Genomic DNA, 13916 nt, shown 5'->3' with positions numbered 1-13916 from the left:
AGAGTTTAAGAGTTGGCTGAACATGGTGGCTCATGCCTGTCATCCCAGCACTTTGGGAGGCCAAGGCAGATCGCTTGAGGTCAGGAGTTCGAGACCAACCTGGCCAACATGGCAAAACCCTGTCTCTACTAAAAATACAAAAATTAGCCAGGCGTGGTGGTACACACGTGTAGTCCCAGGCTGAGGCAGGAGAATCCTTGAACCTGGGAGATGGAGGTTGCAGTGAACCAAGATCGTGCCATTGCACTCCAGCCTGGGTGACAGAACAAGACTCTGTCTCAAAAACAAAAACAAAAAGAACGGTTTGTGAAAGATAAAATAATGCCTGCTTCTTTTATGACTGGATCTTTGATATCCCTAATATCACCAGAAAGCATTAAGGGAAGCATCAATCAAAACATCATTATAAGACTTGGTTCTGTATATGAGTTCAGAGGATCTTACAGAAGCGACTGTAGGACTGCTATGGAGGAAAGAATAAGGAGAGAGAGACAGAGCCCAAAACAAAACTTCCCACTCTAAATGAATCTTGGCCAGGCATGGTGGCTCACGCCTGTAATCCCAGCACTTTGGGAGGCCAAGGCAGGTGGATCACTGGAGGTCATGAGTTCGAGACCAGCCTGAACAACATGGCAAAACCCCATCTCTACTAAAAATACAAAAATTAGCCAGGTGCGGTGATGTGTGCCCGAGCCAGACGCCATAAAACACACACACACACACACACACACACACACACAAAATCTGAAAATCAAAATTTGAAAACATTTTAGGAAATCTAGTGCTAAATACAATCTGACAAAATATTTAAATTAATACAATTAATATGTTCAAAAAAATAAATGAGAGTATGACTTCCATTAGAAATGTACAGAACATTTTGGGGGAAAAAATGAAATGAGAAGAGATAATTATGAAAAAATGTTACAGAAAGAAAGCTTAGAGGGTCAGAAACTGAGGTCTGAATTGCAGAGAAAAAGAAAGCTTAGAAATTTAAAATATGGTAATCAGTATAAAGTGGCAAAGGAAATGAAAGAGGTATGAACTCTAAACTAAACATGGTCAAAGAGCAATCTGTGGACCGGAAGATGGTCCTGGGGAGCACCCCCCGGTAGTCAGTACAGAAAAACAAGAAGGTAAAATCCATAAAAGTATAAAGATCCATCAAAGGTGGGTTGAAGACGCTGACCTTCATTAATGGAAGTTCTAGAAGAAAAGAATACAATAAGTGTCAGAGGAACAACTGTTTAAAGACATTATTACTGAGAATTTTCCTGAATTAAAGATAGATTGAAAATAAACTCCAAGTGAAATAATTTATTAACTAATAAACTCCTAGTAACCAGCAGAACAAATCAAATAAATCTATACCTAGATATATTATTGGGAACTTAAGAACAAGATTAAAAGCCAGTCTTAAAAGCTACCAGATTACCTACCAAGAAACAATTGGGAAATCAGACATCTCTTTAACAACCATAGGTGCCAGAAGATAGGGAAATAATATCTACAAAGTGCTAAGGAAAAACAACTGTCTGCCTAATATTTGTATCCAGCTAAACTGGCATACAAGAGACAGGAGAAAAGAGATATTTTAAGACATATGAAGCCGGGCACCATGGCTCACGCTTGTAATCCCTACACTTGGGGAGGCTGAGGCAGGCAGATCACTTGATGTCAGCAGTTCGAGACCAGCCTGGCCAACATGGTGAAACCCCGTCTCTACTAAAAATACAAAAATTAGCCAGGCGTGTTGGCGCACGCCTGTAATCCCAGCTACTCAGGAGGCTGAGGCAGGGGAATCACTTGAATCAGGGAGGCAGAGGTTGCAGTGAGCTGAGATCGCGCCCTTGCACCCTAGCCTCGGCGACAGAGCGAGACTCAGTCTCAGGAAAAAAAAAAACAAAAACAAAAAAAAACAGATGTACAAAGACTGAGAGAATTTCCCACTTACAGCACTTCAGAGAGCAATTTAGCCATATCAAGTAAAATGGAAGATGTTCATTCCCTACAACCCCAGGAGTTCTATTTCTATCTCTGTGCCCTAAAGAAGTTCTCTCACATAGGTACAAGGAGATGTGTAAAAATTGTGAACTTCAGCATTCTTCATAATAACCAAAAATTCAGATGTCATATATCCATTACTAGAACAATTGATAAATAACACGTAATATAATCCTGCAATGAAATATTGCTATTATAAAGTTTATAAACCCAAATGTTTCTTAGGTTTCAAATAAAATGCAAAGGTTGAGAAAAATGCCATTGTGGGGCCAGTTACAATCACTAAGTTCTTGGTTGGTATTTGGGCTTCATTATTTCTACCGTGGTTTCAACAGCACCTCCCCCGGAGTAGTTGAATGACCGTCCATTGTTCATTGAACATGCCCACATGTGAACCATAAGCACCCTTCACATTCCCGAGAAAACCCAACCCCAGGACACAGTAGGATGCCCGGAAAATAGGCGACTTTGTTGAGAAGGATTGCTGGTTAGATTTAGCCTGTGATTCTCTGAAATTGTTAACTCCCTGAGTTAACAAATCATGCAGAAATACAGGTTGAAGTTTCAAATCATGCAGAAAAACAGGCTGGAAAACCCACTGAGAAAGAGGTTGTATTAAGCATACCTCTTGCCCCTTCCTGCTTAGCAGGCTTTTCTTTATTTTTAAGAGTATTGCGGTGAATTGGTATCATTCTGACCTTTTCCGAAACTTTTATTGTATTTCAGAACTGGTATGCCAAAACCCCTCTGGGTAAAAAACGAGCCTTGGCGATAACAGGTGGCAGCACAGAAAAGGCAAAGGACAAAGGGAAAAGGAAAGAAAAGAAAGAGAAAAAGGCAAAAAAGAAAAAGTAATGCCTTTCTGAAGAACCATGCTTGAGTCTCTCTGGGATGGAGAGGACCCCAACTCGCCAATGAAAAGATTCACCATTGCCCGCCTGAGGAAGCCCTTAGGGGAAGGAACTTAGCAGTTTGCAGGTGAGCTGATGCCGCAAACCTGCTAACCACTGCGTGTGCTGTTATGCCTTTCCCAGGCTGGACACCTAGCTGGGTGTTCATCACAACTTTCCATAGCTTTAATCCACGCCAAGTTTGTATATAACTGAAATTCACTCTTGACGCCCTCCACAGTCTTTCCAAGTTGGACTCTTCCTGTCATCAGTACTAGCTGTCAAATTTAAAATGTGACAGTTAAAGAATATTCTGGTTTGACAATTAGTAAGCAATGAGTGTATCATCAGTACACTAGCTTTTTATTAATGGATGTATACTGTATAGTATCTTGCATCTATTTTAATAAATTAATTCTTTGCTCTAGTAATAGATTTTATATAATGAAATAAAGCTGTTGTCCTTGAACTGACTCGGTAATTTGGTTGCTGGAACTAAAACAGGATCTTACAAATGAACTGTTTCAACATCCTAATTTTGAAGTTGAGATAGCTGAAGTCCAGGTCCCACTGCTAATATTGGGGCCTGGACATCATCAGCCCTGCCTAGTCCTCGTTGGAAGGACTGAAAACTTGTCAGGCCAATGACTGGATGAAAAACCATGGCATAAAAATGGGGTAAATGCAGAGAAGAGAAAGCCTATATGAAGAAATAAAACAGGGTAAATAAGAAAAAGATTAAAGAGTAGGGAAAGCTCAAAAGAGAAATTTAAATTGTGTGAGGATGTGAAAGGTTATTGGTGGAAGATAGCAAGTAACCCACTTCTAAATTGTGGTAAGAACACAATCAGAGGAAGTAGACTTCAATTGAGATGGGATGGATTTAACTTGAATTTTAAGAATACCCTGTCTGACAGTTTGGGGTTAGACCACAGAAATTCATAAAATCTCACACTGCATAGACCAGGTCAGGCATCCAAGTTTTACCAGGATTCCCAGTGACTTGGATCATCAATGACCAAGAAGGTTCATGGTTCCCAGGTGTCTTCTGACCACCAGCACACCCCCTAGCCTGTGTCTGTACACAGCAGACTGACACAAATTGGGACAGACAGAGACAGTCACAGGCTGATGTGCCCTGGACAGTTCCGCACTCCCCATGAAGTCATCCTCCTCCTGAGTGTCCTCTTGAACAAACTGCTGCCTTCAGGGTGCCCTCCACTGATTTGCCTTCTCATTACCAAAGGTGCCCCAATTTCCACAGACTCCCCTTACCCACTTCAGACTATGTCTAGCCAAAGCCCAGGGTGGCCTGAGAAACGGCAGACTCCCCCACCCTAACATCCCAGAGTGATTTCACATTCATGTCTCCAAGATGGTTCTGCCAAGATCCTTTCACATGTCATGAGACCCCACTTATGGCCCAAGAAGAGAACATCAGGGCTCTAGGATTTGATGTCCATTGCAAAGTAACGAGATCTGCACCGCAAAGAAATGAAACGTATGAGGGTAAAAGTAAACCATTTTTTAAAATACCATTTCACTTGATCTTAGTTTCATGACAAGCACGCTTTTTCAGAACTCATAAAAACCTGTGCAGGTACCATTTAATAAACAGTAATGGAGTGATGGAAACTTGATACATATGCTTTAGAGCACCATCCAATAGAACTTTCTGCAATGATGGAAAGTTCTAGATCTGTGATCTCCCAGTAGGAGTCACACTAATCTACCAGGCTACTAAGCACTCAAAATGTGGCTGGTGCAACTGAAGAACTGAATTTTTAATTTTATTCAATGTTCATTTCCATTTAAATAGCCACACGTGGCTGGTGTGACTGGTGTATTGGGCAGGATGGCATCAGAGTAACTTAAGTTTAAAAATTGGTAAAGATATCTAAATATCCTTTCTACATGCTCACTTCCTTTTTCCCAGCACACTAACATGGAGATGTGATTTCCAGGGCCTCACTCAGCCTTTTCCCAAAGGATGGCTTCCTGCCCTGCCCAATGCTAGGTTTGTGCTCTACTTCCACAATGTAAGAATTAAAGGAAGAGGAAAGAAACATGAAAAGCAGCTCAACAGTCAAAGACAGGTTGATTTTGGAGAATAAACTTGAGTGGGGCTTCTGGCTGAGTTAGGTCAGAGGCATTCTCTCTTACAGACCAAGAGTATTTCAAGGTTTAGGGCAGGAGAGCTTATCACAGGCTTGGAATGTTTCTGTGTCTTTTTGTCCCGCTTATCTGGGAGGGAGAGTTGTGTGTCTGTTCCCATACATCTTCTGCAGCTGCAGGCATACCCACCGAGTCTGCTTTTAGCTTCCCTATCTTAGTGCTAAGGGAAAGGAATGTACCTAAAGGGAAAGGAATGTACTTATTAGGGTCCATTGTTTTACTGGGTCCCGTTGTATGAGTGTAAAGTTTGTTGGTTACCCAAGAGACTTTCCCCCCACCCTCTGTGCCCGAGCTGTCTTATATGGGTGTTACTCTCTACTCTTTCTGGCTGCTTGCAGTTAGAAGAGAAGTGATATCCTAGAAATGCAAGAGGCTAGAAAGGGAGCTGGAACTGTCTGAGATGTCGGTGCTCCTGCCCTGTCACACGTGGGGCCATGAGCTCTGTCTGAAATCTTGGCTAGTGTCAGCCAGCCCCGCCTCTCAGCCAAAGATGCACACACTTTTCTGCTGCCCATGGATCAGAGGACCCTTTGTCTGTCACTGCAAAGTCCACCAGAGCCAACACGCCATAGCTCAGCACATGCTGGTATTGACATCACAGCCTGCTGCTTTGTATGTGAGTGGATGTGGAGAGGGGGTGTAGATACGCTTAGATACACTCACACACATACTCATATTCTGCGTGTTTTACACAAATGGTAACATGCCATTAGAACATATATGCTGTTAAAGCTTCTTGCTGTTTTTGCTTAATTCTGTAACTTGAATATTGTTCTATATCAGCACATACAGACGGGCCTCATTTTGTATTCTCTCCATACTACCCCACTTTATAGATACACCATCATTTATTTAATCAGTCCACTCTGACAGATATTTAGATTATTTCCACCCTTCTGCTAGTCCATACTTGCTGTAATAAGTGCCTTTACATAGTCTTCATGGGTGTATACAAAAAAAAAATTATGTAGGATTAATTCCTAGAAGGAAAATTACTGGGCCAAATTACCTCTGAGTCTTTCATTTGGGTAGCTATTGACAGACTGTCCTGTAAAGAGGCACTGGTCACACCAACTCTGCAGGCAAGGGCATGGTTCCTTGTCATCCACGGAGTAGGTCAGCAAACTGTGAGCCTATTCACCATCCATGCTGAAAACCCAGAGTCCTCCTGGAAGATTAGACCGCCATGCCCTGGAACTCCCACTTTTATCTGACAGGGAGAGGAAGCACGGCAGCCCTGTGGGAGGAAATGGGAGGAAGGCGATGGCGGGGCTGGACCGGCGGAGGGACCGGCGGAGGGACCTGAGGACTCCTCAGACCTCTGCTAGGGCCTCAGCTGCCCTGGGCCATTATGTGACAATTAGCTCCTCTTGAGCACGTTCTGAAGTGGAGGGGACAGTAATTAATACCATTAACCCTCATTAAGGGAGCATTCTGCGGGATGGAATCTGATTAAAGTGCAATTTGAGCTCTCAGGTGGCTCTGCATTTAGGAATAAGTAGGTCCCAGGTCCACAACCAATGCCAGGGCATGCTGAAAAGATGCTCCTGAGACCGAGACTGTCGGAGCTTCACCAAACAGCTTCAGAGATAGCAAACTGAAAACGCCCTGATGCTGAAGAATCTATGTTTGAGACCCTTTTAAAACACATAGCCACATTTAATACAAAGGCCGTAATTGTGGTAGGTGGTCACAGGGCTGTTTCACAGGAGTGACATGATTTTTAGCCTCTAATGATACTATGGAACCCAAGCCATGGCGTAAGTGGCTTGTCCTGTCCTTGAAAGTCTTAAGACTTGAATTGGAGAGAAGCATGCAGTAATGCTAAACGAACCCAAGGAGACAAAGCCTGTGGGTTGTAAACCAAGCTGGCAGCCGCCCAAGCAACGGGATGTGGGAAAGCAAAAGGACATTGGCCCAAAATGTGTGTGTGAAGCCACCTGAAACCACCACCACTAGAATCATTCATTCGTCAATGCAGCGTCGACCCCCTAACAATTCTGCTGCGTTCGAATTCACAGTTGCAGCACAGCAGTGGTTTTTTTGGCTCATGCTCCAGTTCTTTCACGGAGCACTCTCTGCGTGCTGTGCACAGTGCTAGGAGCTGAGGATACAGGAGTGAGCTGCTTTGCAGTCTAAGGGGGAAGGACACATTAAGAAAATGGACATACAAATAAATGTGCAAGGCCAGATCCATACAATGAACATGAGGAAGAGAAAACCCTGCCTAGGCTGAGGGATCAGGAGTTTCATCCCAGGACACAGGGATGAAAAGGCTTCATCCCTGCAAGAACCCTTTTCTGATGGAGAATCTGAGAGTTCGTGACGAAGTGGCAGGTCTCTCTGTTTCTTTGGCTCTTCTTAACGGCTGCACCTACCGCCTATATAATCACCCAAGATAGTGTGTTCAAGGTCCCTGGCACAGAGGTACAATCAGTAAGTGTTTATTGCTTTATACATATTCAGTGAGTTTCTCACCTTGAGCTTTGGGGAGGCAACTGGGAACCCAGGAGTGCGGGGTAGGTTCTGGCCTCTCCACTGCATACTGGTTTTGTTGTCAGGTGACTGTCAGAGTTCCCAAGGCCACTAATCCAGTTCCTCAACGTGGCAAACAAACACAGTACCTTTTTTTGGTCAAGAGATTAAGCATCCTAGAAATGTAGTCTCTTCAGTCAACTCTAGTGGTTTACAGCAAGGTTCTGACTGACCCTAACTCAGGCTTCATCCCAGCTGCATCCTGGGCAGAGCCTGGATCAGTCCCAGCTCAGCACACAGCGTCCTCCCTGGATGTGCATTTCATCTTTGCCTCCCTGGGCTCTCGTGAGGAGTAAACTGAGCTGTGTACCCGGCACAATGCCTGGCACGAGGGCACATTCTCAGTGAACACCGCCTGCTGTTCAATCATTGCTGAGTGCCCAAAGCAGACCCCGCCCAGCAGAACAGGTGCCACAGGGGCGGGCTCTACCTTCCTGGAATGGAAGTGCAGGCTGCGATGAAGGAGGAGGAGGGGCATGGCAGAAGGGTCCTGTGAGAAGCCCCTGGGGCCCCAAGAAAGCTGGGGCCCTTCTCCAGGTCCTCCCACCACCCTTCTTCTCATTTCACTCTGCTCTCTTTCTCCTGCTGGGGCAGATTTGGGGGTGCCCTGCACGTCTGTCCACCACCTCTTGAATATCCCTGGCTCCACCTCTGGAGCCCTTGGCCAGCCTGGCGTCCACCATTCCTCAGGCCTCGCTCCCTACCCTTCTGGAAAGGAAGATGAGCCGGGTGCTGTCAAGAGGATTGTGGCTTTATGGGAAACTCGCTGGGCTGGGCTAATTTCACAGACCTTCTGAGTGACCTTGGGTCAGTCTGGCCGCACACATCCATACACATGTACAGCATATACACATGCATGCACACACACAGGGCATTCATATACACCACACACTATGCACATGTACACATGTGATCTGTACACACTACACACAGAAACACATGCACACATACATACACGAACTACATACACAAACCACATGCAGTACATACATACACATGTGTACATGTACACACACACAACAGACATGGACCACTCCCTACACACACACTCATATACATATATACATATACAGGCACAAAAACACACATACACATGCATATACACATCCCACACGTGCAGACACATCACCCCGCACATGCACGTGTTCACACACACGCATGCACACACAGGCCTGCGTGCAGTCCCACAGCCGCCACTATTTCCTCGGTGGGCTCATTGCAGATGCTGGTGGCCTGCACACACACCCCTGGGCCTCAAGCCTCTTCCCAGGGCTGCGGCAGGGACAGGAGCAGCGGAACGGGGAGGCCTCGCAGGTGCTGGGATGTGTTTACTGTTTACACCGAGCGCACCGGGAAAGCAGCTTCCTGCTCCCCGTGGGAGTCAGAGGAGCCCCCAGCTGCGGCAGGAAAGGCTGACGCAGACACCGTGGCTCCCAGCTGCACGGTGGGTCCAAGGAGGGCGGGTGGGGGGCCCTGCAGCACCCAAGGAGAGCGGCGTGGACCGGCAACAGGCCAGAAGCGCTGCGCCACTTTACAAGCTAATGAGCTTTCCAGGACACAGCGCGGCTCCCCTGCACCGCACCATGAGACCGTGTCTGCCTGGGAGGAGCAGGATGGAGACTGAATGAGGGGTGAGCTGGGACCCTCCCAGGGGACCCCAGGAAGCCACACTTATTTCTTCATCAATAAAAGACCTGGAGTGATCCCCATAAAGAGGCTTCTAGCTCTGAGTTCCTCTTGTTCTTCAGATAGAGGCACTCCACATGCCAGGGGACGTGAGTTTTGGAGGGGCAAATACTTCAACCGTAGCACTCATTGTGCCTGGAAACGCCACTGCTGACTCCTTATTTTGAAATAAATCTTTCTAGTCGTCTTTTAGAAAAATGTAAGTATCCATGAGAGGGGTGTAAACGTGTATGCTTTTGTTGAATTATGACACAAGCACAGAAAAGGGCTCCACCGACATGTAAAGTGGAGATGCTCCCAGCTCCCGAGAAGCCCTTCTCCTGATCACTGCCCTCTCCATTTGCAAAGGCAACTATTGTCCTGATTCCCAGCATCCTAGGTTACTTTTAGCGGGGTTTGAACTTTATGTACATGGAAGTAAAGAGTGTGTATTCGTTTCTGTCCGGCTTCTTCTAGCCAATGTTACGCTTGTGAGACTCCTGCAGCCTTGCACACAGCCGCAGTTCGTCCACTTCCATCACTGCGTAGTGTCTCCTTGTAGATGCCACACTTAGGCTTCTTATTTTACTGTTAATTAAAGCCTCTTTTTTTTTTTTCTTTTTTTTTTTTGAGATGGAATCTCACTCTGTCGCCAGGCTGAAGTGCAGTGGCGCGATCTCAGCTCACTGCCATCTGTCTCCCGAGTTCAAGCGATTCCCCTGCCTCAGCCTCCTGAGTAGCTGGGACTACAAGTGTGCACCACCATGACCGGTTAATTTTTTGTATTTTAGTAGAGACGGGGTTTCACCATGTTGACCAGGATGATCTCAATCTCCTGACCTTGTGATCCACCTGCCTCAGCCTCCCAAAGTGCTGGGATTACAGGCATGAGCCATAGTGCCCAGCCGAGTGCCCATCATTTTTCTTCAGTTTGGGGCTATTATGAATGATGCTGCTGTGGACATGTGTATCTGTCTCTGTACACACATGTGCACACATTACTGTTTGTATGTGCCTGGGAAGACAACTGCTCACCCCAGAGCATCATCACATGTGGTCACAGTGCCACCAAGTTTACTGAGGTGACTGCTCCAATTTCCCTGCCACCAGCGATGCATGCAAACTCCCACTACTCCACACCCTCCCAACGTGGTGTGGTCAGCCGTTTTCATTGTCCCCACTCTGGAGTGTGTGGTATCGCACAATGGCTTTAATTTCCTCTTTCCTAATGACTACTGGGTTGCACATCTTTTCATATGAGTAGTGATCATTTGAATATTACCGTGCTTTTAAATAAAACCCCTGCTATTTTTCCATTGGGTTGTCTATTTCTTTCTTATTAATTTTATACTTTTAGTGAGAAGCTGTTTGCAGGTGCACGGTTGGGAATATTGTCTCCCACTCTTTAGCTTCCATCTCACTGTCATAATGGTGTCTTTTAATGAAAGTTCTTGCAGTGGCTCACACCTGTAATCCCGGCACTTTGGGAGGCCAAGGCAGGTGGATCACCTGCGGTCAGGAGTTTGAGACCAGCCTGACCAACATGGTGAAACCCCATCTCTACTAAAAATACAAAAATTATCTGGACGTGATGGTGGGTGCCTGTATCCCAGCTACTCCAGAGGCTGAGGCAGGAGAATCACTTGAACCCAGGAGGCAGAAGTTGCAGTGAGACAAGATCGCACCATTGCACTCCATCCGGGGCGACAGAGTGAGAGTCCATCTCAAAAAAAAAAAAGAGAGAGAGAGAGAAAAAAGAAAATGAATTCTTAATGTTAAGGTAATTTGGCTTATCAACTTTGTCTTTGTGGTTACAGTTTTTTTGTGTCCTATGTAAGAGTTCTTTGCCTGCCTCAAGATTATGACACTATTGTTGCTAATAGCTTTCAGAAGCTTTTATTTTAAGTTCCGGGTACATGTGCAGGATGTGCAGGTTTGCTACATAGGTAAATGTGTGCCATGGTGGTTTGCGGCACCTGTCAACCCATTACTTAGGTATTAAGCCCAGCATGCATTCCCTCTTTTCCCTAATGCTCTCCCCAAGCCCACCGTCCTCCGACAGGCCCTAGTGTGTGTTGCGTGTGTCCGTGTTCTCAGCGTTCAGCTCCCACTTATAAGTGAGAATATGCAGTGTTTGATTCTCTGTTCCTGCATTAGTTTGTTGAGGATAATGGCTTCCAGCTTCATCCACGTCCCCACAAAGGACATGATCTTGTTCCTTTTTATGGCTACGTGGTATTCCATGGTGTATATGTACCATATTTTCTTTATCCAGTCTATTACTGATGGGCATTTGGGTTGAGTCCATGTCTTTGCTATTGTGAATGGTGCTGCAATGAACATACACATGCATGTATCTTTATAATAGAATGATTCATGTTCCTTTGGGTATATACCCAGTAATGGGATTGCTGAGTCAAATGGTATTTCCGGTTCTAAATCTTTGAGGAATTGCCACAGTGTCTTCCACAATGGTTGAACTGATTCACATTCCCACCAACGGTGTGAAAACGTTCCTATTTCTCCCCTTTTCAGAAGCTTTATTGTTCCACTTATCACATTTATATCTGCCAGTTTGCCTGGAATTGATTTTTGTTCATGGTTCAAGTTTTATTTCATAGCCATATGAATATGTGATTGACCCAAAGACCCAGCACCATTTATTGAAAAGACTGTTCTTTTCCCACTGCTTTTCAGTGCCCTCTATCATTGAAAACAAGTATTTAAAAACAACAACAACAATGAAAACAAGTGTTTATGTAGACAGTGATTTGCTTATGAATCCTCTATTCTGAGCTACTGCATCTATCATTCTGCCAATATCACATTGACTTGAGCAATGTAGCTTTACAATAATGGTTTGCATCCACAGAGTAAGTCATCCCACTTCTTTTTCTCCAAAGTATCTTAGATATGCTTGACATTTTGCACTTCTAAAGGAATTTATAATCAGCTTAGGCATTTCCACCAAAAAACTAGTATTTTAATGTAAATTATATTGATCAGTTTGAGAAGAACAGACATCTTTACATTATTGAGTTTTCCAGTCCATTAAAGTGATATTTCCCAGCATTTGTTTAGCCATTAAATTTTCTTAATGATGTTTTGTAATTTTCTGTCTACATATCTTACACATCTTTCCTTAGATTCACTTTGAGGTATTTGATAATTTTCCATTATAAATTACATTTTGAAGTTTTCCTTTATACCTGTTTGTTGCTGGTATATAGAAATAAAATTGACTTTTTGAATTGGTTGTATATCCAGCAACAAGCCAAACTTATTATCTAATTTTAATTATTTTTAGATTCTATGGTGTTTTTTAAACATCCATAGGCATATTGCCTTTGGAAAATGACAGTTTTATTTATTTGTTTGCAATTCTCATAGCTTTTTGTTTCTCTTGCTTTATTGCACTGGCTTGGCCATTTAGTTATGATGTTGACTAGAAGTGACCATAGAAGACATCCTTGTTTCAGACCTCAGCAGGAAAATGTTCAACATTTTATCAGTTAGTACAAAGTTTTGAAACTATACTTTATCACATTTCGTGTGCTAACAATGTTTACATGTATGGATGTGGACTTGTAGCAGATACTCTTTCTGTCTCAATGAAGATGATCATGTGACTTTCTCCTTTTGTTACCATGGTTGATTTTACTGAATGATTTTTAATTGAGTTTTTAGTGAGATAATTATTGATTCACATACTTAAATAATACAGAGAGATCCTGCATAGGTTATACCCAGTCTTCCCCATTGGTAACATTTTGCATAATTATAGTATAATATCACTGATAAAATATACCAATTTTATTCAGATTTCTACAGTCTTCCTTGTACTCATTTGTGTGTGTATATATGTATGTATTAAGTTTTATCATCTTTTCAGGTTTGTGTATCCATGAGCACAGCCAAGATACAGAAGAACAATTCCAACCCCACAAGGATCCCTCATGCTGCCCGGTTCTAACCACATCTACTTCCCTCCTACTCCTCTTCCCTTAACCCTTGGCAACCAAGAATCCATCCTCCATTTCTAAGATTGCATCATATTAAAAATGTTATATAAATGGAATAAACAGTTCGATACCTCCTAGGATTGGCTTTGTTCACTCAGCATAATTCCATGGGAATAAGTCCCATGTTGTTGCATGTATTAAAGGTTCATGGCTTTTTATTGTTTGATAGTATTTTATGGTATGGATTCATCACAGTTTTTTTAACCATTCACTTGTTGAAGGACATCTGGGCTCATTCCAAGTTTTAGCTGTTACAAATAAAGTTGCTATGAGGATTTCTGTACAGGTTTTTGTGTGAATATGTTTTTCAGTGAAAAATTGAGATAAGGGCCCAAGAGTGCAATTGCTGGTTCTATGTATGTTTAGCTTTATAAGAAACTGTCAAGACTGTCAAACCGTCTTCCATAATGGTAGTACCATTTTACATTCCCAGCTGCAACATATGAATGATCCAATTTCTTCACATCCTCATCAGCATTTGGTATTGTCACAATTTTTTACCTGATATATATGTAATAATTGATTGATTGATAATGGTTAAACCAGTGTTGCATTTTCAAGTACAAAGTTATGTTTATAGTGTATTTTTTTCATATATCATTTTATCTTCTTTAGTAATATTTGG

At 43.5% G+C, this 13916-nt stretch overlaps 1 protein-coding gene across 3 annotated transcripts in view; it reads left to right on the top strand.

The window, feature by feature from the left end:
- The window catches only part of IQCA1 (IQ motif containing with AAA domain 1), a 182471-nt gene extending 179104 nt beyond the window's left edge, over positions 1 to 3367 (top strand). For all 3 annotated transcript variants that reach the window (XM_011980286.1, XM_011980285.1, XM_011980284.1), the window contains one exon: positions 2731 to 3367. In XM_011980286.1, the coding sequence (XP_011835676.1) occupies positions 2731 to 2859 (129 nt within the window). In that variant the 3' untranslated portion in view covers positions 2860 to 3367. The remainder of the gene's footprint in view (positions 1 to 2730) is intronic.
- Positions 3368 to 13916: the final 10549 nt, after the last annotated feature.

The sequence above is a fragment of the Mandrillus leucophaeus genome, unplaced genomic scaffold (genome assembly GCF_000951045.1).
Source record: "Mandrillus leucophaeus isolate KB7577 unplaced genomic scaffold, Mleu.le_1.0 Scaffold21, whole genome shotgun sequence".
NCBI classification, from domain to species: Eukaryota; Metazoa; Chordata; class Mammalia; order Primates; family Cercopithecidae; genus Mandrillus; species Mandrillus leucophaeus.
Note: the sequence above shows the minus strand (reverse complement) of the source record. Positions and strands in the feature narration are given on the sequence as shown.